Genomic DNA, 23,327 nt, shown 5'->3' on the forward strand with positions numbered 1-23,327 from the left:
GCAGTGCAATGCAAACACCTAATACCTTACGATCTGGGGCGGCGGTTGCCTAGATTCAGCGTATGAATACGGAAATAGAAATACTGTACTGCCGACGTTCCGAGGTTGGTCGCTGTTATGCATGCTAGTATAGGTGTAGCTTTAAGATGCATGATAATGGTGTAAGGATACATATCGGAGTGGCGTTAAATACCCCTTGTACTAACATTTAATAACTCCGAATCCTTGAAAGTGACTGTATAAAACTATTACCGCACTGTATTAGTTTTATCCAACCTGAGATCCTTCTCTAGGGACGCGCGCATTCCATCGCATTTGTCAGAGAATCTTTTCAGCTTTCTCTCTTGTGTTTCATACATCTTCTTCCCCTCTTCTTCATACCATTTTTGAACATCATTATTATCATTCTTTCTATTGAATTCATTTTTATACACTCAGTTCATTCAATCCTTGATTTATTTCCTTGTCTTATTAAACCTTATCGATCGAGAAATATAGACGCCAAAATGTATCGCGACATCGCCCATGCGGTTTACAGGCGGGGCCAGGACTCGATGGATGGCTACGAGATGCCTGGTTGGGGATGGGCTTTTGTTGTGTTGGATATCTTGATTTTCTTGCCTTTGGTCTTGCTTGTATGGCTCCCGTGACTCTCAATATCGGAGAGTAATTCACTAATGCGCTTCTCAGGTTAACTACTCCTTCCAACATCTATTCCCTACCCTCGCTATCGTCGAAGACCCGTCTCCTCCGGCCTACGAGCCCGTTTCGTTGAACGAAGACACTCAATCTCTCGCCGAAGAAAATGCCCCTCTTGCCGATGAAGCCGCTCGTGCCGGTTCCGAGGCCCGTCTCATTACCTCGTCCATCCGCTCTACATATCGTACTGTTACCAGCGTCAGCGGCTGGCGATCCCTGTTCCGAGGTCTTGGTTGCTATGTCTCCTTGACTTTCTCTACTCTGTTCGTCTACGGTATCCTATCTGCGTTCTTGCCTGCTCTTATTGCCGGACCTCTTTCCGCCCTTGCTCTTGTGCAACTCTACACAGCATGGACGCACATTGTCATCTCGACACCGAGCTCCAAGCGTTTCTGGCAGCGACTACCTCCCTTCAAGAAGGCTTTCCAGGCTACCGCTCTCCCGGTCGCCATGTACTTCTTCGCCATCGAGGTTGCCTCTTACGTCCCTAAGCTTCTTGCCTGGGGCATGGCCATGAACCTGCCCGAACAGCCCGGTACTATTCCCCAGGGTGACAAGAATGACATCTGGAAGGGTGTTGTAGTCCTCGTTGTCTCATTCGTCCTACACATCTTCCTCGTCATCCCCACCCAGGTTATCCTCACCCGAGTTCAAGCTTCGCTCCTTCCCGAGGAAGACGACACCATCGTACCTTTCGACCGATCGTTCCAGGGCAAGGTTGAGCCTGCTATTGTTGGTGGCAAGGGCTTCGTTACCGTTAAGGATGCGTGGTTGTCATTCTCCCGCGCCTCATGGGTACGACTTGTCAAGCTCTACGCTAAGATCTTCGCCGCTAGCTTTGCCCTTGGTCTCCTCTGGGTCGCTGTTCTCGTCCCCGAGTTATTGCTCATCATTAAGCACAGCAAGAAGATCGAGTAAATCAAATTATCTAGCTATTAATCAAACGACCGCAAATCACAAGATATTCTAACTCGCACTCATACCAATATATTCTTACAAATATTATTTGTGCTTCTTGAATACCATAGGCCTATTGGCCTGGGAGGAATTTTTGAAAGTAGTAGAGACTGGGTTCAGCGTTGCTGGTTAAAAAGGGAAGAATCAATTGTATTTATATGCCATCCTCGGTATCTAGGTGGTTCATCTATGAGATTATGAAGGAGGTTGGTCATATGTTTTGGGTTCATTCGAACCGTCCATCTATCAGAACAGCGTTTTTTTTAATTTTAGTATCGTCAAATGGCAGTTTCTTTGAAGTTCATATGCAGTTAGGAAATTAGTTTCTAGGTGTTTTTCTGTGACTTGCAAATAAAGATGTGAAAATCGACGTGATGACGTAGATATCTCAGCTCTCAGCCAAGTCAGTCGTTTCTGATCGCAATTATAAGAATAATCGCCTAGACTGGAGCTAGGCTTACGCCATCGCCAACTACAAAGCAACTTTACGACCCCTTCCCTACACATCCTAGTGCTTCTACGCTTAAAACACCGATTTTTTCAAGTCGAATTCATATTATGAAGGATTAGACTCCAAAATCCAACCCCGCGTCCAAATCACCTCGAGGAACTCACTATCATTGTAGCCTTCGCATCTACGTATTCTCCGCGCTCAGGAGAAATGCGGGTGTTGACGGGTTAGGCTCTCCGATATTTTCATATCGGGATGAATGATAAAGTGCTGGTCTTTTCGAATGTGAAAATCTCGGACTCGAAGCTTAGGCATGGCTGAATATTTCCATTGATCTCCATTACATATGCTGTCAGGCACAATTCCTATGCAGAATACAGGCAGTGGCATCACTCTGGAATAGTTAAGGAGGAGATGGTAATGCTATGAATCAGGTCCTAAGTTGTACTCACTCCAACGGCCTCATCAATACCTACAACGATCTATATCCATGACTCAGTTCGAACTATCTATATTTGGTCCGAATTAGACTATATTGAGAGGTTAGAGTTGCTTTTTGCCGAGGCTTTCACCATGTAGCAAATCACTCGGACGTAATACACAGATCCCAGGCAGTAGCCTAACTTCTAAATCGTATTTACATATTCTGAATGGTTGCAATGACCTAGGAAGGATGCTTTATGTTATTGATTACCTTAACAAACCTGGTTTTCTTTTCCTTTTCTTCCTCTTCCTCTTGTCACTTTCTTTTTCTCTTTTTCTTTCTCGTATTTGTTTTGCTCTTCCTTTTTATTTTCTTCTTTTCCCCCTTTTTTTTCCCCTTTTTTTTTTCCTTCCAAACAACTGTCTGTTGTGTTGCGCTCCTGGGTACACATATGCATGAGTACACATGTACATGATTAGTCAAAATAAGGTCGCATGTACCTCCGTACTTTGGGGAAAATAGAGTTTCGGATGCAAGGCTGGATAAAAATGTGGGCTCTCATTGGTCAGCTATAATGAAGTGGGTCTATATACAAAATGCCTCAGCCTTGAGCACTGTTCATTATGTGATCTTTTGTTTGGATGATTTCACCACAAATACGGGGTCTTACGCTATGATTGGACAGTGGATGAGTTTGTAATCAATGTGGCTACCTTCTGACCCACATAAACCTGTTGCCCAAGCAGAATTCTGCCGTCCCGCTAATTCCCAGCCCCTTTCACCGCTTTGCACGGACTTGGGAATTTTTCATAAATACCTGGCCACTCTCCTCACCTTTCAGACTTCTTTTTTCCTTCTCTTCTCCATACTTACCTTGTTTCCGCGCATGCGAGCTCAAGAATTTGCATCGCGAAGGGGGAAGACCTGCATTGCACAGCGCGGTGTTGACCCCCTTCTATTATCCCTCGTGGATCGTAGGAGGCGCAATTTTTGCTATTTAAACCTTTTTGTTTTCGTTATGAGCAGTGCCTTGCAGCATTGCCATGAAGAAGACTGGCCACCGTGATTTATTCAAATACCGTCACGCTCGTCACAGGTACTTTACGCCCTATGCAGTTGAATTTTCAAACTCAAGCAACTATCCGTTCTATTGTATCAATATTCGTATGTTCAGTCTTCCCAACAAATAGTTCATCTAAAAAGCTGGTGGCTGCTCTTAGCGATACGTTCATTTTGATGATTTTTAGCCATTAATGCCACTCAAGGAAGCGCTTCGCTGTCAATTCTATTTCCCTGATACGTTTCCCCTCTCTTTTTAATGATATTTAGCAGGTGACGATGCTATGAAGTTGTTCTCCCATGGTCTACGCCACCATTTCCTAGACGAATCATCCGCGCAACCCAACCGCGCTTACATATACCAAATAACGAATTAAATTGTCGCAAATATGGTCACCACGTCCTCCTTAGACGTCCTCGAAACTTTCGAATCAACAGTTCAAAAGGGTGCGCAATAGTTCCGCGAACCCCTGTTCCTCATCAAAGCATCTATTCAATACAATACTATTTCGATTGAGCCACCGAACAAAACGTAAATTCACGTTGAAATCAAATAATCATTCGAGGGAAACATAACTATTTATCATGCAAGACCTTAGGTATTAGGGTGTCGATTCTTGGTTGTTGAATAGCGATGCCGATATCCTTAGGCGCCGTTGCAGTTACCTACGATTTTTGGTAAATGGATCTAATGTAGGACGCGCACGCGCAGGACGATATCCCTTAAAGTGATCCTAAACATCGGCGTATGTTACCAACTATCATTATCGGCTCCAGATATCGTCGATAAAACCTCGTCTTTGCAAATCCAAGACACAAAAGTTTAAGAATAGTAAGGGGGTTGTAATTCAAAAATACGTGACAATTTCCCCCGTAGCAGCAGATCGTGGTATCATTACTAATAGGGCTACGCGAAAGAGATGCACATAATTTCTAACACCAATTCTAGAAATTTAACTCGCCATTCGGAGCAATGAGGGTTCCGCATTATATCTAATGATGTTTCCTCAGAAATGTCTCCGTGCTCGAACATTGCAATCAAGGTTTGCAATCAAGGTGAGCTTAGAAATATAGCGAAGGCAGAGCAGTAGGGATTTCTTCATTTGCCAGCCCGTGATACGGAGCCATGTGGAGACTCATCCGCCGAATATAGCAAGATTACGGTGAAGAGCCAATAGAAAGCACAAGAGACGATAGCGTCGCTGTTCTAGGACTGCCGAAACAGCTTACTAGAGTTTATAGTGCCTATTGCTTAAATTGCGAACATCTCTAAGTTAAGGAGGTGAAGTAGGCTTTATAAAGGATTCGGATAGCTAGCCAGGTGGGCTCGGTGTTCTTCACCTGTCCGACGTAACTTGGATAAGCGGGGAAGGGAATGATGATCAAAAACTCAAGGTACGGATCGAGTTACGGATATAGGTTAGTGTATGGCTTCATATGCGGCATCCCCGCCTCCCGTTATCGCTTATTGGGTAGGTCTACATATCAGCAAATCGTTAAGCGTTGATATAATAGCCCCTCACGTTCCTTCCCATAATCAACGCGACCAGACGAAAGAAAGGACATTACTAGACTCATAGATTTTATCAGAAACCAAAATATCATCATGTCGGCAGCTTGGACAATGACCAAGGCCTTTCACAAGGCGCCCTACCCGTCCATCTCACCCCAGCGCCCGGAGCTCTCTCAAGCGGGGAAGACGGTGCTGGTCACCGGTGGCACTAGAGGGATAGGCTATTCTATTTCTCGGGCCTTTGCGGTGGCCGGGGCAAGCAAGGTTATCATGCTCGCGCGGCGCGCTAATGTCGGCGCCGAATCTGTTGCTTCTTTAACGGAGGAACTCAAGAAAGAGAACCAAGGCACCGGTGCCGAAATATCCGCGCTTCAGGTCGATGTGTCTAATGCGACTTCTGTCGCGGCGCTTTGGCGACGACTTGCGGAAGAGGGCATCAAGGTCGACGTATTGGTACTCAACGCAGCGATCACAGCTCCCTCAAAACCCATTCTGGAGCTTGGAACTGAGCATCTATGGTCCAGCGATTATAATATGAACGTGCGCGGGCAGCTAGATATGGCGGAGAGATTTTATAAACAGGAACACGATAAGACGAAGGTAAGCCACTTTTTACAACCCAAACGGCGGGTCAAGAAGCTACGTTAACCCTTTAAAAATAACAGTATCTCGTCCACGTCTCGACGATATCGATCCATAATTGGGCGGCGAGTTCCTCGGCGGGTTATACAATAGGTATGTGTTCCATAAACCCTTTCTAACATAATCGATCCCTGACTGACATTTTTGTAGTACGTAACTCAAGCTTTTCTATTCTCCTCATTTTAGGCTCGATCAGTGCCGATGAAAGCCCATGAGGCCTTCATATATGAAGGAATATGATACTAACGAAAATGCTTGTTTGAATTAGACCAAGAATGCGTTTGCGATAGCATTACAGCACGCAGCAGAGGATATCCCGCCTGAGAAGATGCAGGTCCTGCTCTTCCACCCAGGCGGACATTACACAGACACTGCACGGAGTGCAGGTTACCCCGAAGATTTTATGCCATGGGATGATAGTATGCTACACCTCCCAGATCTATGTTCAATCCCTTGCTTGCATCCATGGCTAACATAACCTCGTACCACAGTTAACCTCCCAGGTCACTTTGCTGTCTGGGCTGCTTCTCCTGAGGCCTCATTTTTACACGGTCGATTCGTGTGGGCAGCTTGGGACGTAGATGAGATGAAGAGCGGAGACCTGAGAAAACGTATCGATGAGGAGAAGGCGTTCTTAAAGGTCGGCGTTAATGGCTTGTGATGAAATCGGATGCAGGATACCAATCGTGATAATGAAGTCAACCTCACCCCTTAGCCCTAATCCAGCTGATTAGGGTATGAGTACCATTCAACAACGCTCATCGTCCATCAGACCATCAATACAGGTATATAACGCGTCTAATCGTTAATTGGAAATTTCATTCATCTTCCTTCAGTAATAGGACCCTATCTACCTACCTAGATACTTTTGCCACCCAACCCGTACATACAATTTAAGAGTAGGAGACATCATACAATTTCCCGTCATCAAATATATCTCAAAAATCCATATACACATTAGATATTATCCACAAACACATCATACACATCTTACCATCCATCCACAATCGTCGCGTAAACATGCATACCGTTATGGGGTCTAGCAGTGATGCCACCCTTAATAACAATCTTCCTTTCATCAATCTCTTCCTTATTCTTCAGCGCGAACTCGAACCGACCAGCCCAAGTCGCAAGAAGGCACGCGAATTCTGCTCTTGCAAAAGCTAGACCGATGCAACTCCTAGGACCGTGGAGGAAAGTCAAGAATGCGTAATTACTTGATGCACCACCACTAGCACCTCTCTTGTCATCGGGACCCTTGGGCATCCATCGGTCGGGGTTGAACTCGTGGGCATCGGGTCCCCAGAGGTTCGGGTCGAAGTTGGTGGCCCATGGAGATAGCATAATCGATGTTCCTTTAGGTACTTTCTGCCCTAATATTTCCGTGTCGACAGCGGCTTCTCGCCGCGTGAGGGGAACTGGAGCGTAGTAGCGTAGGACTTCGTTACAGACGGCGTTGAGGTAGGGCATGTGGTCGATTTCTAGACTCGTGACTTCTTGGTCTGAGTCAATAGGGGGCAAGCGCTCGCGGATTTCGGCGCGTAGTCGTTTTTGGATATCAGGGTACTTGCTGAGTAGGTATATCGCCCATGTCATTGCGCTGGCAGTCGTCTCATGGCCGGCGGCTAGGAAAGTCATGAGTTGATCGACGAGGTTGTCTTCCGTGAAGACACCCGACTCCAGGGCTACGGCAAGAATATCACGGTCCGTCAACTCCTTGCGAGATAACTTGTCCTTCTTTTCCCGAATCAGATCCCGACATATATTTCGAATAGTCTGTGCCGCGGCGTTGATGTCATGATTGCGCTGAACAGGAATTCGACCAATTAGCCAGTCTGGGAGGAATACAGCCAGCATTTGCAGCATCTGGCCTTGTCTGGTGGGCTTGAAAACTCGTCTGTATGTTTGGTTAAGCTCGGTGTCTGGATGTTGAATAGCACCGAAATCCCGCCCAAGTCCAGATGATCCAATAATATCTAACGTTACGCGAGATGCCCAATTCCCGACGTCGATAACTGCGGTCTTGTTTGCCTTCTCTGGGTCTTGGACGGATCCTTCACTTTGTGTGTCGGCGATAATTTGCTTCGACATAGCCTGGACGACCTCACGACCCTTTCGCCAAAACCCGGGATAAAGATCCTTCACATGTCGAAACGCGAAGGCGGGCATGAGACCCTTGCGCTGGAATTTATGTTCGTCGCCCTCGGCTAGTAGTATTCCTACACCCAGAAGACGGCTAAGTCCAAAGCGAATCGAATATGGCTTAACGAACTCATAATTCTTCGTAACTAGAACCTCTGCTAGAGCTTTTGGCCCAGTAATAAGTAGACGTTCTTCGTTGAAGCCAGCCAGATAGCGAATGATGCCATCGTTTGGAATAGTGGCGATCCTTTAACACCCTATTAGCAGGACGACAATAGATAATACCGTAGTATGGACACCTACCATTTTCTTTGGGGAATGCCTGTGGGGTATTTTTGTATTGTAGGCAATTGTCCCATAAGCCAAGAGTTACCTGTTGGTTCTGGTAGACCACGCAACGGGGAGAAGAACTTAGGGTATAATATCACTGCCCAGACAGCGTAGAAAAAAGTCTGTAAACTCCATAAAGAGAAAAATGTGCTCAGTAATGATTTGTTCCATTGTGGCCAACGAGATACGATGAGAAATGCCGAAACAAGAGATACGGCGATAATGGATCGCCAAGGGTACGCCATCGTTGAATGTAGTTGTAATGTTTGGTTGCTATGTTGTTTTAAAGGTAGAATCGGGACGCAGCTATATATCAAGATATGTTCAACTTTAGATTGTAGGTTCTTATTAGAGGAAACGGATAAGGAGTGTGCCGAACCAGACAGGCATGCACTGCCGAAGTCGATCCAAGGGGGGTCCAAACCGCAACTAGAAAGAATAACCACGGTTGATAATGTTTCAGGTAATAGTCGAGATATATACCCGTTTAGGTAACTGGCTTGGATCCACGGAATCGACTATAAAAGAATAGAGAAGAAAAGAGAAGGCATTTAAAAAGCTAATAGGACTTTAGCATAACGATTCTTGTGGTATAGTATATACGTTGGACAAATTAAATAGTGGGTTAATTCAGCTGGTATGGTTTCAGATGGTGAATCAACGGGGAGTGCGGAGTTTTTGTAAATGACCGTTTGAGTCTAGCAGGTCTAGTTGTCATGACTTCGTAGCCTTGGGCGGAGAGAACTATAACTAGAAGTCTCCGAAGCCTGTGAAAATGCCAACATGGCCAATTTATCTTTTGACCTACGTGCAGTTACGTTCATAGTATGGTAGACAGCGATGTGATTACTGTAAAAGATCTATCCGATCTATTGGGTAACGGGATGAAGCGAATCCGGGCGCGAATGCGAAGGACGGTTCGGACTCTTGACCCACCACCCACATAAATAGTCCCTGATACATGTGTGCGGGTGAACTTACAGGGGCCTTTGACTCGACTTGACCTCTTCTAGAAGAATAGACAAAGAAACGTGAGAATTTCTATACGATAGATCCAAGGTCACTGTCGATATTCATTGGACGCGTAAGGTGCCTCGGCAGTATTTAAAATCTTCATTCGTCTATTCGTTTATTCTTATGGTCATGCCAACATCGGAAGGATTATGTATGGTAGAAACCATCACCTATGACGCGGGAAGTTTCGTAGGCTTCGCAAAGCGTAAAATGCCAGCCTATCTGGTACATAATGATCGAAGGATCTTCCAGCTAGACCCACAATGCACAGCCGGATAGATTTTCTGGCTGAGATTTGCGTGATTAAGGGCCTAGACGGCATTTAGTATATCCTTGATTAGTCGATTGGATGATCTAAGTCAACCTCGCACTCGCTAACTTTGTCATCATGATTTGTATGCTTGATCAGGCTAGATATATGATGAGATGGAATAACTTATTACATCTGCGCGGAGGGATTAGTCGTTCGTGGCGGCGCGGGTTAGAGACAAATAGCCCGATACGGTGGGATTGAAGACGAAGTCCATGCTCAATTCGGCTTGATTCAAAGCTATCATTACCATGTGTCTAGCTTGTATGGCTGGCTTGTCCTTATAAGCCCGTGCCCGTGCCCCGCCGGTTTGCCGAAAAGTCCTTCTATATTACACATTAGCAAGGATACTATCCAAGGACGGGAATGTTTATGATTGGATGCCCAGATGTGGCAGATAAAAATCTCTAGTGAGATTCGCACCCTCGCATTTTATCCCCACCAACGTCAAATACCTGACTACCAGCATGCCATATACGGTTATATGTACGCTATTTATGTACTATGTATCGGTCTCGGAGCCTATCAAATATCAGCAATTATCAACAGTTTCGAAATAGTACTGGTACTTCATCACAACATCGAATGGCTATTCACATGGAGTATCGTATACATAAATATAGAAACCCATAAAGACATCATATCAGACACTCTATGAAGTGTAACCTTTTTAAAAAAAGATCATCTGAATTTCCATCCAAGATAGCTTCAAGTTATGAAAAGATGTATAAGTGAAACAATCAAACGCCCGGCTGCTTTAGATCCTCTTACGCGATTTGTGGGAGCAATAGACAAATTCCTGTTTTAACACGCTTATTGGCCGCGGATTAGTAACGATGCAAGCCGCCGACATATTTCCATCCACAAAGCCCCCTCTGTATTCATGCAGCTTTCCGAGTACAACTGGAAGATTTCATGATTTTATGTAGGACAAAGGTAGATCTTCATTTCCACACTCTTAGCTAAGCCATCCGCAAATAAGAAAAAAAGATGGCATCACCGTTAGCAAAAATCGGTATAATCTCCATCGGAGATATGGGAGTGGGCATCGCCAAGTTGCTCGTCGCCAATGGATTCTCAGTTGCGACCAACTGCAAGGGGCGCAGGTCAGTCAACCAGTTAAATTAAAGATTTGCATGCCCTCCCCTGAGTAGATCCCCGTACCTATTCGTCCGATATTCATCGTCGTATCGTATTACTCAAAACATACTGCTTAAAATATCAATAGCAATGACACCATCGAACGAGCCAAGGGCGCACGGGTCGAGCTCCTAAAATCAGACGAGGATCTTACGCAATCATGCTCGGTAATCCTCTCCGTAGTCCCACCCCGCGACGCCGTCGCCACCGCTCAACGCATCGTCGACGCGCTCACAGGCCCACTGCGGCGGACTTCAGACTCCCCGCTGTACTTCGCAGACCTAAACGCCGTCGCGCCATCCAGCGTAAAGAACATCGCCTCGCTATTCAGTAGCGTTAAATCCCTATCCTCAACCGTGCGCTTCATCGACGGATGCATCCTCGGCGGACCCCCGTCTGCAAAACCAGACGGTGAATGGTACCTCCCGAGCATCCCAACCTCGGGTCCGTACAAGCTCTCCGACATCCCAGATTTCGGCCCCAAGCTCTTTGACACGCTGAACATGCGACATGTATCCCCGGACATCGGCGGGGCTAGTGGGTTAAAAATGTGTTTCGCGAGTTTTAGCAAGGGGTTTACGTCGCTTGCCATTCAATCCTTTACCACCGCACAGCGACTCGGTATTCTCCCTGTTCTTAAATCCGAGTTGCAGGAGATGTTACCAGTGCACTACAAGCTCGCCGAGAAGGGCGTCACTGGTATGCCACCAAAAGCCTACCGGTGGGTTGGCGAGATGGAAGAAATCGCCAGCACGTTATCGGAAGAAGGCGGGTTTGCGCCGGATTCGTTTACGGGTGCGGCGAAGGTGTATCGTACCGTAGCGGATGATACGGCGTTAGGACAGGAGAAGATCGGGAAGAGGAAGAGGGGAACTACGGTTGATGATGTGGCGGCGGCCATGGTGGAGGGCATGCAGACGAAGCGGAAGAAGAATGATTAGAAGTTAAAGCATTGAAGATAACATTTACGAAGTTGATAAAGACACGTTCATATATCATATATCTAGATATTAGAGCTAGATACGAAGGTTCCATCATCCAACAGCTAACGCATGATGGTCAGCAGTGGCCCTCAACAGTGCTGGCGTAAAGAAGACGAGATATACACTTCGGGTGCAATATGGTGTTTCATATTCTCTCAATAGATCAACCTTCAATAAGGGATAAAAAATTCGGCCCCAAACTACCTGTTCATCCCCTTTCGACTTGCGGAAGTCGGATAAACTAGCAGACAAGTTCACATATCACCAGTATATTACCAAAAACACAAACCCATTCGGACCGAAATTCACTCTTATTGCCCTCAAGAACGCCCTATTTTATCTAGCAACAAAAGCTATGATGCATGCCTAGATGCTATGTATCAGATATCCCCTTTTCAATGGCCCGAAATTACTCAATCATATCAACATCATCGCCAGCAGGAGCACTAACACTCGCCTCTCCGACATCGTTTCCACCACTCGGGTTGAAATAATCAGCCATCTCAGCATCTAGCTCCTCTTGAGTCTTCTTAGGTCGTCCATCTCGACCAACCTTGTCTCGTCCGTTCGTATTCGGGGTATTGTCATCGCGGTCACGCTCGCGTCGAGCACCGGGTCGCCTTCCACCACGTCGACGAGGTCGCGGGCTACGCGATCGACTACGGGTTCCTGGGACGTAGCGGTCAATACCCCTGTCTCGGTCCATATCACGTCGAGGTGACAGAGAGCGGGGTCGAGTGATACGCTCAGCTAGAGGTCGACCCGGCATGTGAGCTGTGTCGAAAGGGTTGCGTCTAGGTGCTGAGTTCACGATGGACAGGCGGATTGGTTGGCCTATGACGAGCAAAGTTAATTTGTGCTGTTGCATTATTACATCATATAGGTTCGACACTCACCTCTAGCATTAGCACCATCGTATTGACTGATTGCCTCTTGCGCGTCGTCACGACTCTCGTAGGTGACGAAAGCAATGCCTTCGGACCGCCCAGCGCGGTCGTACAACAGCTCGAGCTTAACAACCGGTGCAATCTTATCGAATAGGCCCTATGAGATGGTTAATTTCACCTCATTGCGAAAAGGTATATTTTCTCTTACGTTGAGATCGCCTTCGGTGAGTTCGTAGTGTAGGTTCTCTACCTTGATCTTGGTTCCACGAGCATCTCTGTCTCTGCCATCGCTGTTAGAAAGATATCATCTTGGAAGGATAAGGTCGCACGAACTGGAATCGGTCTGGAGAGGGTCGCCGTCTTGGTCCTCGTTGACGGTTGCGCGCTGTGGCAATGTTAATCGCCGTTGTTTCGTTCATAAAGTGTAATTGTTTGGCTTACAACTGGAATCATCGAACTTATCGTGAACCCATTCTCTAAATGACTGTCAGCCTTGGTCGCAATGTATGGATGGAAGTTGGCGGTCAACTTACGAATCCAAGTTTCGGGAGTCATCTCTGGCAGACTGTCTCGCAGAAACGAGAGTGCTAGTTAGCGGCTAATCACTAAACAAATATATCACCACCGATCGAAGTCCGAGGCATCAAGCGCAAGTCGATTACTTGGCGAATCACTCGAGGCATAAGGGGGTGGTCGAGGGAGAGGAAGAATCCACCTATAGATAATAATAATAAAAATGGTGAGTTCATTCGTCAATGTGTATTGTATAAGAAATACTGAAATAAATCCATACCTTTCTAACACCGTCGCGGGGGTAAGAATCGCGTTCTCGAGGTCGTCCTCCACCACCTCCTCGGCGAGGAGGTCTAGAGCCTCGCTTTCTCTGCTGCAACCGATGTTAGTACGTATTCAATTCAAGCCAAATTACTGGTTAAGGTGATAATAAATCTTTAAATGTGCGCAAATTCAAATCAATTAAAATGCTTACCTGGGATTCAGCAACGATCTCGTCAAGACTGCGGTCCATCTTGATTTTGTTACGGATGGATAAAGATGTAGGTGTAGGTTCAGAGTATGTAATTGTTACATCCAATGTATTGACAAGAAAGACGCGGCGCGGCTTTAGCTCTGAGAGATACTAGCGGGTGGGACCAGTTGTCAGTCAGCTACCTAATAAAAGTGGATTATGTACCTAGGTGGAAGGTATAAAAATCACCAGGGCTGCGATCCTATATTTAGCTTAAGGTTATAGCGTTGTATGCCCTGTAATTATAGCGCACCTAAATAAGAAAAGGGCACAACGCCCCTTGCATCATTGAAACAGCTGGTTGGTGGTTTGTTGGCACCTGGCCTCATCCCTATATACAAAGTACACAATACGCCGTAAATAAAGCACAAAATATATAGATCCGTTTGTCCACTTGAGCTGAACTATGCATCTACTTCTTCTCTCATGTCTCTGCTGTGACCCAACCTTATATCACTGAGGTACTATATAAACCCACCGGCACAGGCTATGAAACGTGTATTTTGGCTCATGTCCACATCCGTCGCGTGTACAACTCACAAACCAATGGCTTTCGACTATATTGTTGCCGGCGGAGGCACGGCAGGACTCGTCATTGCTAACCGGTTGTCAGAAAACCCCAGCATCACGGTCGCGGTCGTTGAACCCGGCAAAGACGTTCGCGATGATGCCGGTGTTCTAGACGTAGATTTGGCTGGTGTCACTTACAGTCCAACGCTTGACTGGAACTTCAAGTCCACCGTCCAATCTCAGCTTGGGAACAGGGCCATTGACCATCACGCGGGCAAGGCTCTCGGCGGCACCACAGTCATTAATGGTATGTATACCTGTGAATTCGATAGTTTTGGTCGCCAACGCGTCCCGTCTAGGAATGTACTACATCCGAGGAGATCGAGACAATTACGATGCCTGGGAACATCTCGGTAACCCAGGATGGAATTGGAACGCGCTACTACCATACTTCATTCGCTCAGAGAAGTTCGCGGTCCCAACGGACGCTCAAATCAAAGCCGGGATGAGTTATATTCCACGATATCATGGGGAAGAGGGTCTCCTCAAGACCGGACACCCTTATCAAGTGGAGAATGGCTCTTTCCACAGGTCGGCCAAGGAGACTTGCGAATCTTTAGGGTTCGCCCTTAATCAGGATATGAATAGCGGAGAGACTCGCGGTTTCGGTGCATACCCACAGACCCTAGATCGAGACGCAAATGTTCGAGAAAGCGCTGCTCGTGCCTACTATGAACCGATCGACAGCAGGCCGAATCTGCATGTCATTCAAGGAACTGTGAAGAGGATTACCCTCAGTAGCAGTGCGAGCGGCGAACTCGTTGCCACCGGAGTCGAGTACACGGATGACAATGATAACTTGGCCTCCGTAACGGCTAAAAAAGAGGTGATCCTATCCGCGGGAACATACGTGTCGCCCCTCATACTCGAGGCCTCGGGAATTGGCAATCCTAAGTACTGATGGAGACCTACCTATTTGAGAATGTTGTACTGACATGATATTCCAGCGTTCTGGCCCGTAATAACATCCAGACCAAGCTTGACCTTCCGGGAGTTGGCGAGGGCTTTCAAGACCAACCTCTGTGGGTACTTATGTTCCAAGCCTCAACCAAACTCACTGGTCACGTCCCCTTTGCGGCTTTCGCTACTGCTCAGGATATATTCGGCGCCGACACCGATGCCGTGGCCGCTGCTACCAAGGAGAAAATTGCATCTTGGTCGGAAGCGATAGCGAAGAGGCTCAATGGAGGTGTGTCTGCCAATGCGTTAGAGAAAAGATTCCGAGTTCAGCATGACGTTATCTTCGACAAGCAAGCTAGCATGACAGAATTTGAATTCTTCTCGTTGGGCAACGTAACTGGCATCGTCTTCTCGCCTACGTTACCTTTTTCCTGGGGCAGCGTTCATCTCGACGGTACCGGACAGACAGATAGCCCAGCAATAGATCCTAACTTCTTATCTATTGATTTCGACACGCAGACTGCGCTTAAAGTCGGCCGTATAGCGCGCAGGATGTGGTCTACCAAACCGTTGAGCGAGCTTGCGGGCGATCTTACTGTCCCTGGAGATACAGTGCTACCGGAAAACGCGACGGACGCGGAATGGACGGAGTTTCTAACTAGCTCTTGTGAGTCGTAGAGCCCCTAACAACCTACCTTCGTAATTATTGGAAATGCTTGGTGCTGATAATGTTGTGAAGGTGTCCCGGCGTTCCACTGTATTGGAACATGTGCCATGCTACCTCGAGAGCTGGGAGGCGTTGTTGATCCAACACTAAAGGTCTATGGAACGACAAATGTGCGGGTCGTTGATGCTTCGGTCATACCACATCTGATGAGCGGTCACCCAAGTGCTGCGGTATATGCGCTGGCGGAGCGGGCTGCTGATCTGATCAAGGAGTCCCTTTCCGTCGGGAGTCAAGATGAAAGCAGGTAGGTACATATGTATCTAGGCTGCCAATCAAGCAAACTACAACTTCTTGGGATATTTTTGAGGGGCATGTTTTGGAAATGAAATGGTTTTCTTCCTTCAAAAATTTGGAGCTTGATAAGGAATAGTTTTACCCCGCACTATGTTACACGAATGGTGGGGTTGAATCGGCCAGCTCCCATTTGGCGGAACCTTAAAGCTGGATACTTTATGGCTTAGGTGATTACCACGAAGCGTCATAAGTAAACCAAAATTTATTCGTAACCACACTGTGCTTCAATTATACAATGTCGTATGTCTCACTTCTGGGTGGGGGTCATATTCTTCGTCGCTATTAGTCAAGCTCTTCAAATTCGGGACTTGTCTTGATTATTGCCATATATCGGGTTTTATGTTAACTATAACACGAATGAGGCTCTAGGAAAGTCCACTTTCGTAGTAAATGCCTGGGTTTGCTTGGTATTCCTGTTGCTAACGTCTACCATATGTGGTAATGACGTAGCCTTTAGGAACACCCCAGCCTTGGATACGATACCGAAGTGGTCGTCAATTATCTCGATATGGTCTGTTGGACCTGAGTAATTAAGAACTTGGTCATTGTCTGAGGTAACACCGACAACTGTTGTTGGATTCATCTGTTGGCTTTCCCTTATTTCTTTCTCTGTACAATGCGGTTCAATACAAAACATAAGATATGAACCTGGAGTCACGAGACCTTCAGAGGAATCAGGACTATTGCGTTCATGGAATGCCTTGATGAACATTTCAACGTCATCCTGGCCTGGTAGAGAGTAGTTCGTCTCGGGATCAAGGGAAAGTAATCCCTGTTTGAGGCCCCAGCCTCCCCCACCGCTGACTAGATATATCTGTTAGATTAGGTAGATATCCTAGACGAGATCATGACTTACGAATCTTGTGTAACCGACATCCGGAGGACATTAATTCGGAAAACATATTCATAGTTTCGACAGATAGCTCTGCTTCTGATCCTGACGATTCTGGCTTGAATACTTTTATATCACCGAGATTATACCTTTCCACGACATGGGAAGGTATAACCAAACACCACACTCCAATAGGACCAGGCGAAAAATCAGGGTTCCTCTGGGATCTAGCATCAAATATCTTCGGTATAAGACCCTCTAGTTCTTTTGATGCGGGCGCGGTGGAGCCATTAACTTCGACTTGTCGAACAATATTCCCCAAGCCAGCGACAATTTTCCGTGGAGGAGTTAATGGTAGCAGCGGAAGGAAGGGATATGTGTGACCCGCAGACGTGGCGTGAGCACGTATTCTTTGGGTTCGTTTCTCTTGTATTGAGGTGTGCACCATGGACATATCGTGACTAGCTTGCCATTTGCTGGCAAATAGAGTAGATCGTCTTCCATTCTGAAAAACTGTATTTGCTAATGGGAAGGTAATCTCAAGTGGTCTGGTATCTCCAGGTAGGGGGGTTGATTGGAATGAAACGGATGATTCCCTATCCTCGTCAACATTTGACCCGAATTCGTCTTGATCCCAGAGTCCAGGAAGAATATCGTTCGATGAGCCATATAAAATCGAGAACCCTGGCTCTGGTTGGCCTAATAATCGTTTCGGGGCAAGTCCATCTGTCACCGCGCATAAGACATTGACGTCTTGGGAATTACTTTCCCCGGCGATATTTGATTTGAAGAGAGCTCTGAGAACATTAGACATGAAGGTTTCATCTCTTAACCAACTTGCGAAGTCCTGAGAAGCAAATATAGCCGCTCCATGACCTGAAATACTCGTATGAACATATTTCTTAGGCCGATCGGCAAGGTGCCTTTCTAAATTTTTGATAACCAATTCCTACGTCGGTGTTAGCCATCGCTAAAGAAGAGTTTGTACGACGTATTCACTTTTGAAGTTTTGCTCGATGAGACGATACTGATTTTTTCTGTTGCTATAGCTTGGTTTCCAATTTGTCTTGTAAACAAGCCAAAATTCCTAGCTATAACATGACGCCTAGGTATGTAAGGTCTCATGACGTTCAACCCCACGACGCTGAAGACTTGGGTGGTTACGAGATGCAAGTTGAATAATCTCGACGGACACTGTACGCATTGTATCTTATTGTATTGACCAATCAAAATCGATTGCCATCAATATCGATAAGCCATGGCTGATGTCTATCGTCATCATATTTCAAGGTTGTTCCCTTCATCTAAAAATAATTCTTTAACATTCGCAACAACATATTTATTCTTTTCAAATTTCTATAAAAATGATATGATTGGTAAGTGATTAATTGGTTTAACATATTACCTGGTATGAAATCGATTTAAATAAATAAGCGAGCCGTTTCAAAGATAGCTTTAAAAAGGTCTATGTCAGAATTGCTTTTTCCTTTAAAACATAAAGGAATTAACTTCCACCCCCACCGCTTCTTGTCCAATAGCTATGGGCCCCTTGCCTCCACCTAAGACAATAATACTCTTGGACCAGCGCCTAGTTTCAAGCCATGACCCTACATAAGTGATAAGACGCCTAGATGGCGGCGTCGTCATCGTAATTTTTAAATTGCCTCGGTAGGACAGTTCCGTACCTAACTCATTATCACAATGGCGGATCTTACCATACGCAACCTTACATCCACTCCGCTGGAGCTGAAGCTCGTGGAACGGTTTGAAGGCCAACCCACATCCGGCCGCTCGACACCGAGGAGTCACATCGGTAAGATCACCGGGCTTTTCAACTCTTCCTCTGTCGCACCGAATGTCCGCATCCAGGGCGATGCGAGGGACCGTCGCGATGTATCCTTTACCATGGGTCCTTTTGAAACTCGCGGTACCGATGTTCGCACAGCGGATCCCGGCCGGGAGGTTATCCGCCTGACTTTCGAATCCGAGGGGCATCGGTACCAAGTCGACGTACCTAGTTCTTCGCAGCGCAGCACGGTCATGACGAAGCTGGATAATGGTCCGAACGAATACACGACTATCTACGTTCAAAGTGGTAGTTGTCTCAGCATTTTCAGCTCCGCCAACCTACCAAGCTGGATGCGCGAACTGCGCGACGAGTATCCCCTATCAGCACTGTCTATACCTGGCACACACAACAGCCCAACATGTCATGTCGCACTACCCTCAGTCCGATGTCAGGCGGTGAACGTGCGAGAGCAATTAGAGAACGGAGTGCGATTTTTCGACATCCGGGTGAATGTTAACTCCGACTCTTCGGAGTTGGCGCTCGTGCACAGTGCATTCCCGATCTCGCTCACGGGTACTAAGTACTTCAAGGATATGCTTGATGTTATCTATTCATTCTTAGATGCCAACCCATCTGAGACGCTTATTATGAGTGTAAAACGTGAGGGGACTGGTAAAGGCACCGATCACCAATTATCTAAGATTCTAAAGGATCGTTATTATGAGGATGGAAGACGATGGTATACGGAGCCGCGGATTCCGAGGATTGGCGAGGCACGAGGGAAAATTGTGCTGCTGCGCCGACATGCGAATGACCCTAGTTTGAATAGTGAATGGGGTGGTCGGGGATGGGGGCTTGATGGTAGCGTCTGGCCGGATAACTGCGAAGATGGGTTAGTTGGGAGTGGCATTGCCCGCGTGCAAGACTTTTACGAAATTGACCAGAGCCACAACATTCAGAAGAAAATCGATTTAGCACGTGGTCATCTAGAAAGGGCAGCCGAACCGGTGTGCATCCTCCCGGGCGCGGAGGGACACAAAGACGGAGCACCACCGCAGCCGTTCTTCATTAACTTCTTAAGTGCTAGCAATTTTTTCAATACCAATTGCTGGCCCGAGAAGATAGCGGCGAAGGCAAACCCGGCTATCATTGAGTATCTATGTTTACGGCATGGAGAAGATGGTAAGGGGCCAGCTGGGTTGAAGCTGGGCGATGGGAGCACCGGAGTTGTGGTTACGGATTGGGTAGGACAAGATGGTGATTGGGATCTGATTAGATGCATTGTGGGTTGGAATGCGAGGTTAAAGCTGAAGCAATAAATGGTTCCGGTTTGTCTTGGATACACCAGACTAGAATACGGTATATCAGTAGAGTAGATCTGATTGATAAGGACTCCTGAAAAGAAAACATAGAATCGTATTGGTATCACAAAATTTAAATTAATCTCAAGAAATCTTTCGTTGAGTATATGTACTACATCATTCCATGCCTTGCATCGTGAAATCGACGAATTTTGGTCCCGGATGTATCGGATATAATCCATAGCAAACCGATGATCTCATCTCTACATTAGGATGGTGATACTCGAAACATCCCGAAAAGAAAGGGAAGAACTGGGATCAAATCGCGATGTTACATTCATAGCCCTAGAAATGAGGCCTGTTTGGTGTCTCCAATCTTCGATTCTGAATGCATACATGTACTGGTATCCAATTAAATTCCTTTATGAAATCTCATTTAATGATTCTGTCCAATGAATAGCACATGCTCAGGTATTACGTCATCCCGATACTTTAATGATGAGCTGTAAGCCCCACTGCAACTTAAAAAGAGGTCTCCAAAATAATTCAGCTACGGTCTCCTGGGATTTCCTTCTCCCATCCAGCACCTAATCCAGTAGCCTAGTTGGTCTATTTGCGAGATGGAAGTCTTGTATGACTTGGCCTTACAAACATAGTACCTTTTCATTACACTACCTACTTTGAACTGTTTTATTTTAAATGGGTTAAACTGGATCTATTCTCTAAGAAATTTGTAATGCTGCCCACTAAGTTCATCAAACTCGGCCCGTTTTCTTTCATTCGTTTCTTGTCGCATTCCGCATACCGAGGCTGCCGAGGCTTGTCTTCCTACACATGTATCTACACTACCTGACATAATAGACTTCGCGCCGGCACGACCAACGCAAACCTTAACATCTTAGTGAACGGATACGGGAAGCTTAGTGAGAACTCTAAAATACATGCCACGATAGAGTTTAGTCTTCAATCCCTAAAAGGACGCGGAAGAAGGCTTGTTTATATTTCTCTCTGTTGTTTTATTATTAGGTATGTTCTATCTCGAGTTTAGTTAGGATCAGGAACGAAATATCAATTTTGGACATTTATCAACTATGGCCGATAATATGAGTGGGAGCCCTCGAGGATCCAAGCTACCTCGCATGGGACAGAAACGTCATCAAGACGAGTCGCAAACAGCTGATCCTGATTCTCAACCAGGTCACCGAAATATTGGCCTGTCGTACAACCCTACCCACGATTTTAGTCCTTCGCGCAACGGCGACCGCAAACGCGAAACAACTGAGGCCTTATCCAAGGTGAACCAGGAGAGCAGCGACTTATGTGCTCCTCAAACTACGCCCCGAACACCTAGATCTATAGCCCCAAAAGCGCGTACGTCACGAACAAACAGCGACAATCACTATCAATCACCGCCTCAAGATAGCCCGATTTCGCCGTTTAGAGATTCAATTACTGCAGCACGAGTCGCATCCAACGGCCCGAATAATACCTCTCATCTTCCTAAGGCTCTAGTTTCTAGAACTAGTTCCTCGCGACAGGTTTTCAAACGGAAAGATTCTAGGCCGAAGGAGGTTCCCAAAATGGCCGACGTTCCGGAAAGCGAGAAGTCGACGAGCGTGGAGTCGGACTTGAAGGGAAGCACCGAGACAGAACCAATTACAGCAAAGGCTGGACTAAATGGCAAGGCTGAGGTACAATCCGACAATGACGACAAATCTAAAAACGACCCAACAGATGGAGGTAACGGTGTCACTGTCAATGGTGTAGGGAATACTGCAGAGACGGACAAGACAGAAGATGCTCCCGGCCCAGATGGTATCAGTTACGCCTCTGCTCTTAAGTCTGGTTTGGATGATCAAGATACGGATACCTCGCCCACCGTGAATGGCACCAATCCACATGATGACGATGACTCATATCCTGAATTGGACGATCTTACACTAGACGAGGTTCATCCACCCCCCAAGCCAAACCTGGACGGTAGAATTCGATGGGCTCCATGGAACGTCCCCCTAAAACGCAGGTTGCAAACACTTGTGGTGTTGATGCATTGCATGTGTATAGTTTTGACGGTCTCTGTCTTTTTTGCTTTGTGTGCTAACCCTTTCGCCTGGCCATTACTGCTCATATATCTCCTACATGTATTGAGCTCCAAGGCGGCCACCGACGGGTCACTGAAATATCGCTCGGAATGGTTTCGCAAGAGCTATATGTGGCATCTCTTTGCAGGCTACTTCCCAGCCAGGCTTCACAAAACCCATGATCTACCCCCTACACGGAAGTATATCTTCGGTTATCACCCTCATGGTATCATTTCCCACGGCGCCTGGGCTGCTTTCGCAACCGATGCTCTAGGATTCTCCGAGAAGTTCCCTGGTATCACAAACAGTCTACTGACCCTCGACTCAAACTTCCGTATTCCACTATATCGCGAATACGTACTTGCTGCTGGGGTGCGGTCAGTCTCAAAGGAGTCTATTGTCAACATCTTGACCAAAGGTGGGCCTAATGGAGAAGGTATGGGTCGCGGAGTTACCATTGTCGTTGGTGGTGCTCGAGAGTCCCTGGAGGCGCAACCTGGGCAGCTGCGTCTGATTCTAAAAGAACGCAAAGGCTTCGTCAAGATCGCGGTTAGAACCGGCGCCGATCTTGTACCTGTGCTGGCATTCGGCGAGAACAGCCTCTACGATCAATTACATCCTAAGGAGCATCCGATAGTACACAAGCTCCAGATGTTTGTCCTGAAAGTGTGGAAGTTCACCCTACCCTTCTTACACGGGCGGGGCATTTTCAACTATGACGTAGGCCTCATGCCATACCGTCGGCCGTTAAATATCGTGGTCGGGGCCCCCATTAAGGTCGCGCAAGCAAACGTCGTGGACCAAGCAGAAGTCAACCGGCTTCATGATCTATACGTCGCCGAGCTCCAAAAATTGTGGGATCGATACAAGGACGATTTCGCTCCCGACAGAAAGGAGGAGTTACAAATATTGTCTTAAATTAATGGGGGCATGGGTTATTCAAAAGGCTTTTGGTGTATTCATACGAGAATTATTAGAGGGTAAACACTTATTGGAGGTGGTGCTCACTTCGGTGAACTGAGCAAGGCGCACATAGGATAATTACTTTCGTTTGTTCAATTTGTCTAGCGGTGTATAATAAGCGGCATGAATCTATAATACACAGCGATACCAGTATCATACACACACCTACACTACACCGACTTGTAGAAATGCATCGTCAGAGGTTGACCCGCAATATACGAAAAGTCGTAAATCGCAAAATATCCGGTTCGAAGACCATTTTTATGGATCGTCCTCGAACCACGTAGTTCAG

General features: G+C 46.5%; 9 protein-coding genes across 9 annotated transcripts; 6 read left to right on the forward strand and 3 right to left on the reverse strand.

The window, feature by feature from the left end:
- The first annotated feature begins 264 nt into the window (after positions 1 to 264).
- Positions 265 to 1,760, forward strand: F4822DRAFT_320101 (uncharacterized protein). The gene is made up of 2 exons (XM_051455454.1): positions 265 to 635; positions 691 to 1,760. Exons 1-2 carry the CDS (start codon positions 507 to 509, stop codon positions 1,615 to 1,617), a joined length of 1,056 nt encoding a protein of 351 aa, XP_051312340.1. The 5' UTR covers positions 265 to 506; the 3' UTR covers positions 1,618 to 1,760.
- A 3,436-nt stretch (positions 1,761 to 5,196) lies between these two features.
- Positions 5,197 to 6,406, forward strand: F4822DRAFT_431439 (NAD(P)-binding protein; the record flags this gene model as incomplete). The annotated part of the gene is made up of 3 exons (XM_051461474.1): positions 5,197 to 5,703; positions 6,014 to 6,164; positions 6,237 to 6,406. The coding sequence occupies 3 exons, from the start codon at positions 5,197 to 5,199 to the stop codon at positions 6,404 to 6,406; spliced, it is 828 nt and encodes a 275-aa protein (XP_051312341.1).
- Positions 6,407 to 6,570: 164 nt separating this feature from the next.
- Positions 6,571 to 8,693, reverse strand: F4822DRAFT_320127 (cytochrome P450). The gene is made up of 2 exons (XM_051455455.1): positions 8,191 to 8,693; positions 6,571 to 8,134 (listed from the first exon to the last, which is right to left on the reverse strand). The coding sequence occupies exons 1-2, from the start codon at positions 8,460 to 8,462 to the stop codon at positions 6,736 to 6,738; spliced, it is 1,671 nt and encodes a 556-aa protein (XP_051312342.1). The 5' UTR covers positions 8,463 to 8,693; the 3' UTR covers positions 6,571 to 6,735.
- Positions 8,694 to 10,431: 1,738 nt separating this feature from the next.
- Positions 10,432 to 11,848, forward strand: F4822DRAFT_320240 (6-phosphogluconate dehydrogenase C-terminal domain-like protein). The gene is made up of 2 exons (XM_051455457.1): positions 10,432 to 10,647; positions 10,770 to 11,848. Exons 1-2 carry the CDS (start codon positions 10,532 to 10,534, stop codon positions 11,620 to 11,622), a joined length of 969 nt encoding a protein of 322 aa, XP_051312343.1. The 5' UTR covers positions 10,432 to 10,531; the 3' UTR covers positions 11,623 to 11,848.
- Positions 11,848 to 13,729, reverse strand: F4822DRAFT_320168 (RNA-binding domain-containing protein). The gene is made up of 8 exons (XM_051455456.1): positions 13,540 to 13,729; positions 13,345 to 13,437; positions 13,085 to 13,116; positions 12,993 to 13,027; positions 12,885 to 12,936; positions 12,760 to 12,826; positions 12,561 to 12,708; positions 11,848 to 12,498 (listed from the first exon to the last, which is right to left on the reverse strand). The coding sequence occupies exons 1-8, from the start codon at positions 13,576 to 13,578 to the stop codon at positions 12,074 to 12,076; spliced, it is 891 nt and encodes a 296-aa protein (XP_051312344.1). The 5' UTR covers positions 13,579 to 13,729; the 3' UTR covers positions 11,848 to 12,073.
- Positions 13,730 to 14,124: 395 nt separating this feature from the next.
- Positions 14,125 to 16,023, forward strand: F4822DRAFT_431443 (GMC oxidoreductase; the record flags this gene model as incomplete). The annotated part of the gene is made up of 4 exons (XM_051461475.1): positions 14,125 to 14,395; positions 14,448 to 15,042; positions 15,096 to 15,715; positions 15,788 to 16,023. The coding sequence occupies 4 exons, from the start codon at positions 14,125 to 14,127 to the stop codon at positions 16,021 to 16,023; spliced, it is 1,722 nt and encodes a 573-aa protein (XP_051312345.1).
- Positions 16,024 to 16,219: 196 nt separating this feature from the next.
- On the reverse strand, positions 16,220 to 18,314 carry F4822DRAFT_320273 (uncharacterized protein). Its single transcript, XM_051455458.1, has 3 exons — positions 17,901 to 18,314; positions 16,926 to 17,850; positions 16,220 to 16,873 (listed from the first exon to the last, which is right to left on the reverse strand). Exons 1-3 carry the CDS (start codon positions 18,024 to 18,026, stop codon positions 16,416 to 16,418), a joined length of 1,509 nt encoding a protein of 502 aa, XP_051312346.1. The 5' UTR covers positions 18,027 to 18,314; the 3' UTR covers positions 16,220 to 16,415.
- Positions 18,298 to 20,143, forward strand: F4822DRAFT_410514 (PLC-like phosphodiesterase). The gene has a single exon (XM_051458775.1). It carries the CDS (start codon positions 18,603 to 18,605, stop codon positions 20,007 to 20,009), a length of 1,407 nt encoding a protein of 468 aa, XP_051312347.1. The 5' UTR covers positions 18,298 to 18,602; the 3' UTR covers positions 20,010 to 20,143.
- A 1,912-nt stretch (positions 20,144 to 22,055) lies between these two features.
- F4822DRAFT_410516 (diacylglycerol acyltransferase) lies at positions 22,056 to 23,198 on the forward strand. The gene has a single exon (XM_051458776.1). It carries the CDS (start codon positions 22,202 to 22,204, stop codon positions 22,988 to 22,990), a length of 789 nt encoding a protein of 262 aa, XP_051312348.1. The 5' UTR covers positions 22,056 to 22,201; the 3' UTR covers positions 22,991 to 23,198.
- The last annotated feature ends 129 nt before the right edge of the window (positions 23,199 to 23,327 follow it).

This window comes from Hypoxylon trugodes, assembly GCF_022578975.1.
Source record: "Hypoxylon trugodes strain CBS 135444 unplaced genomic scaffold F4822scaffold_7, whole genome shotgun sequence".
NCBI classification, from domain to species: Eukaryota; Fungi; Ascomycota; class Sordariomycetes; order Xylariales; family Hypoxylaceae; genus Hypoxylon; species Hypoxylon trugodes.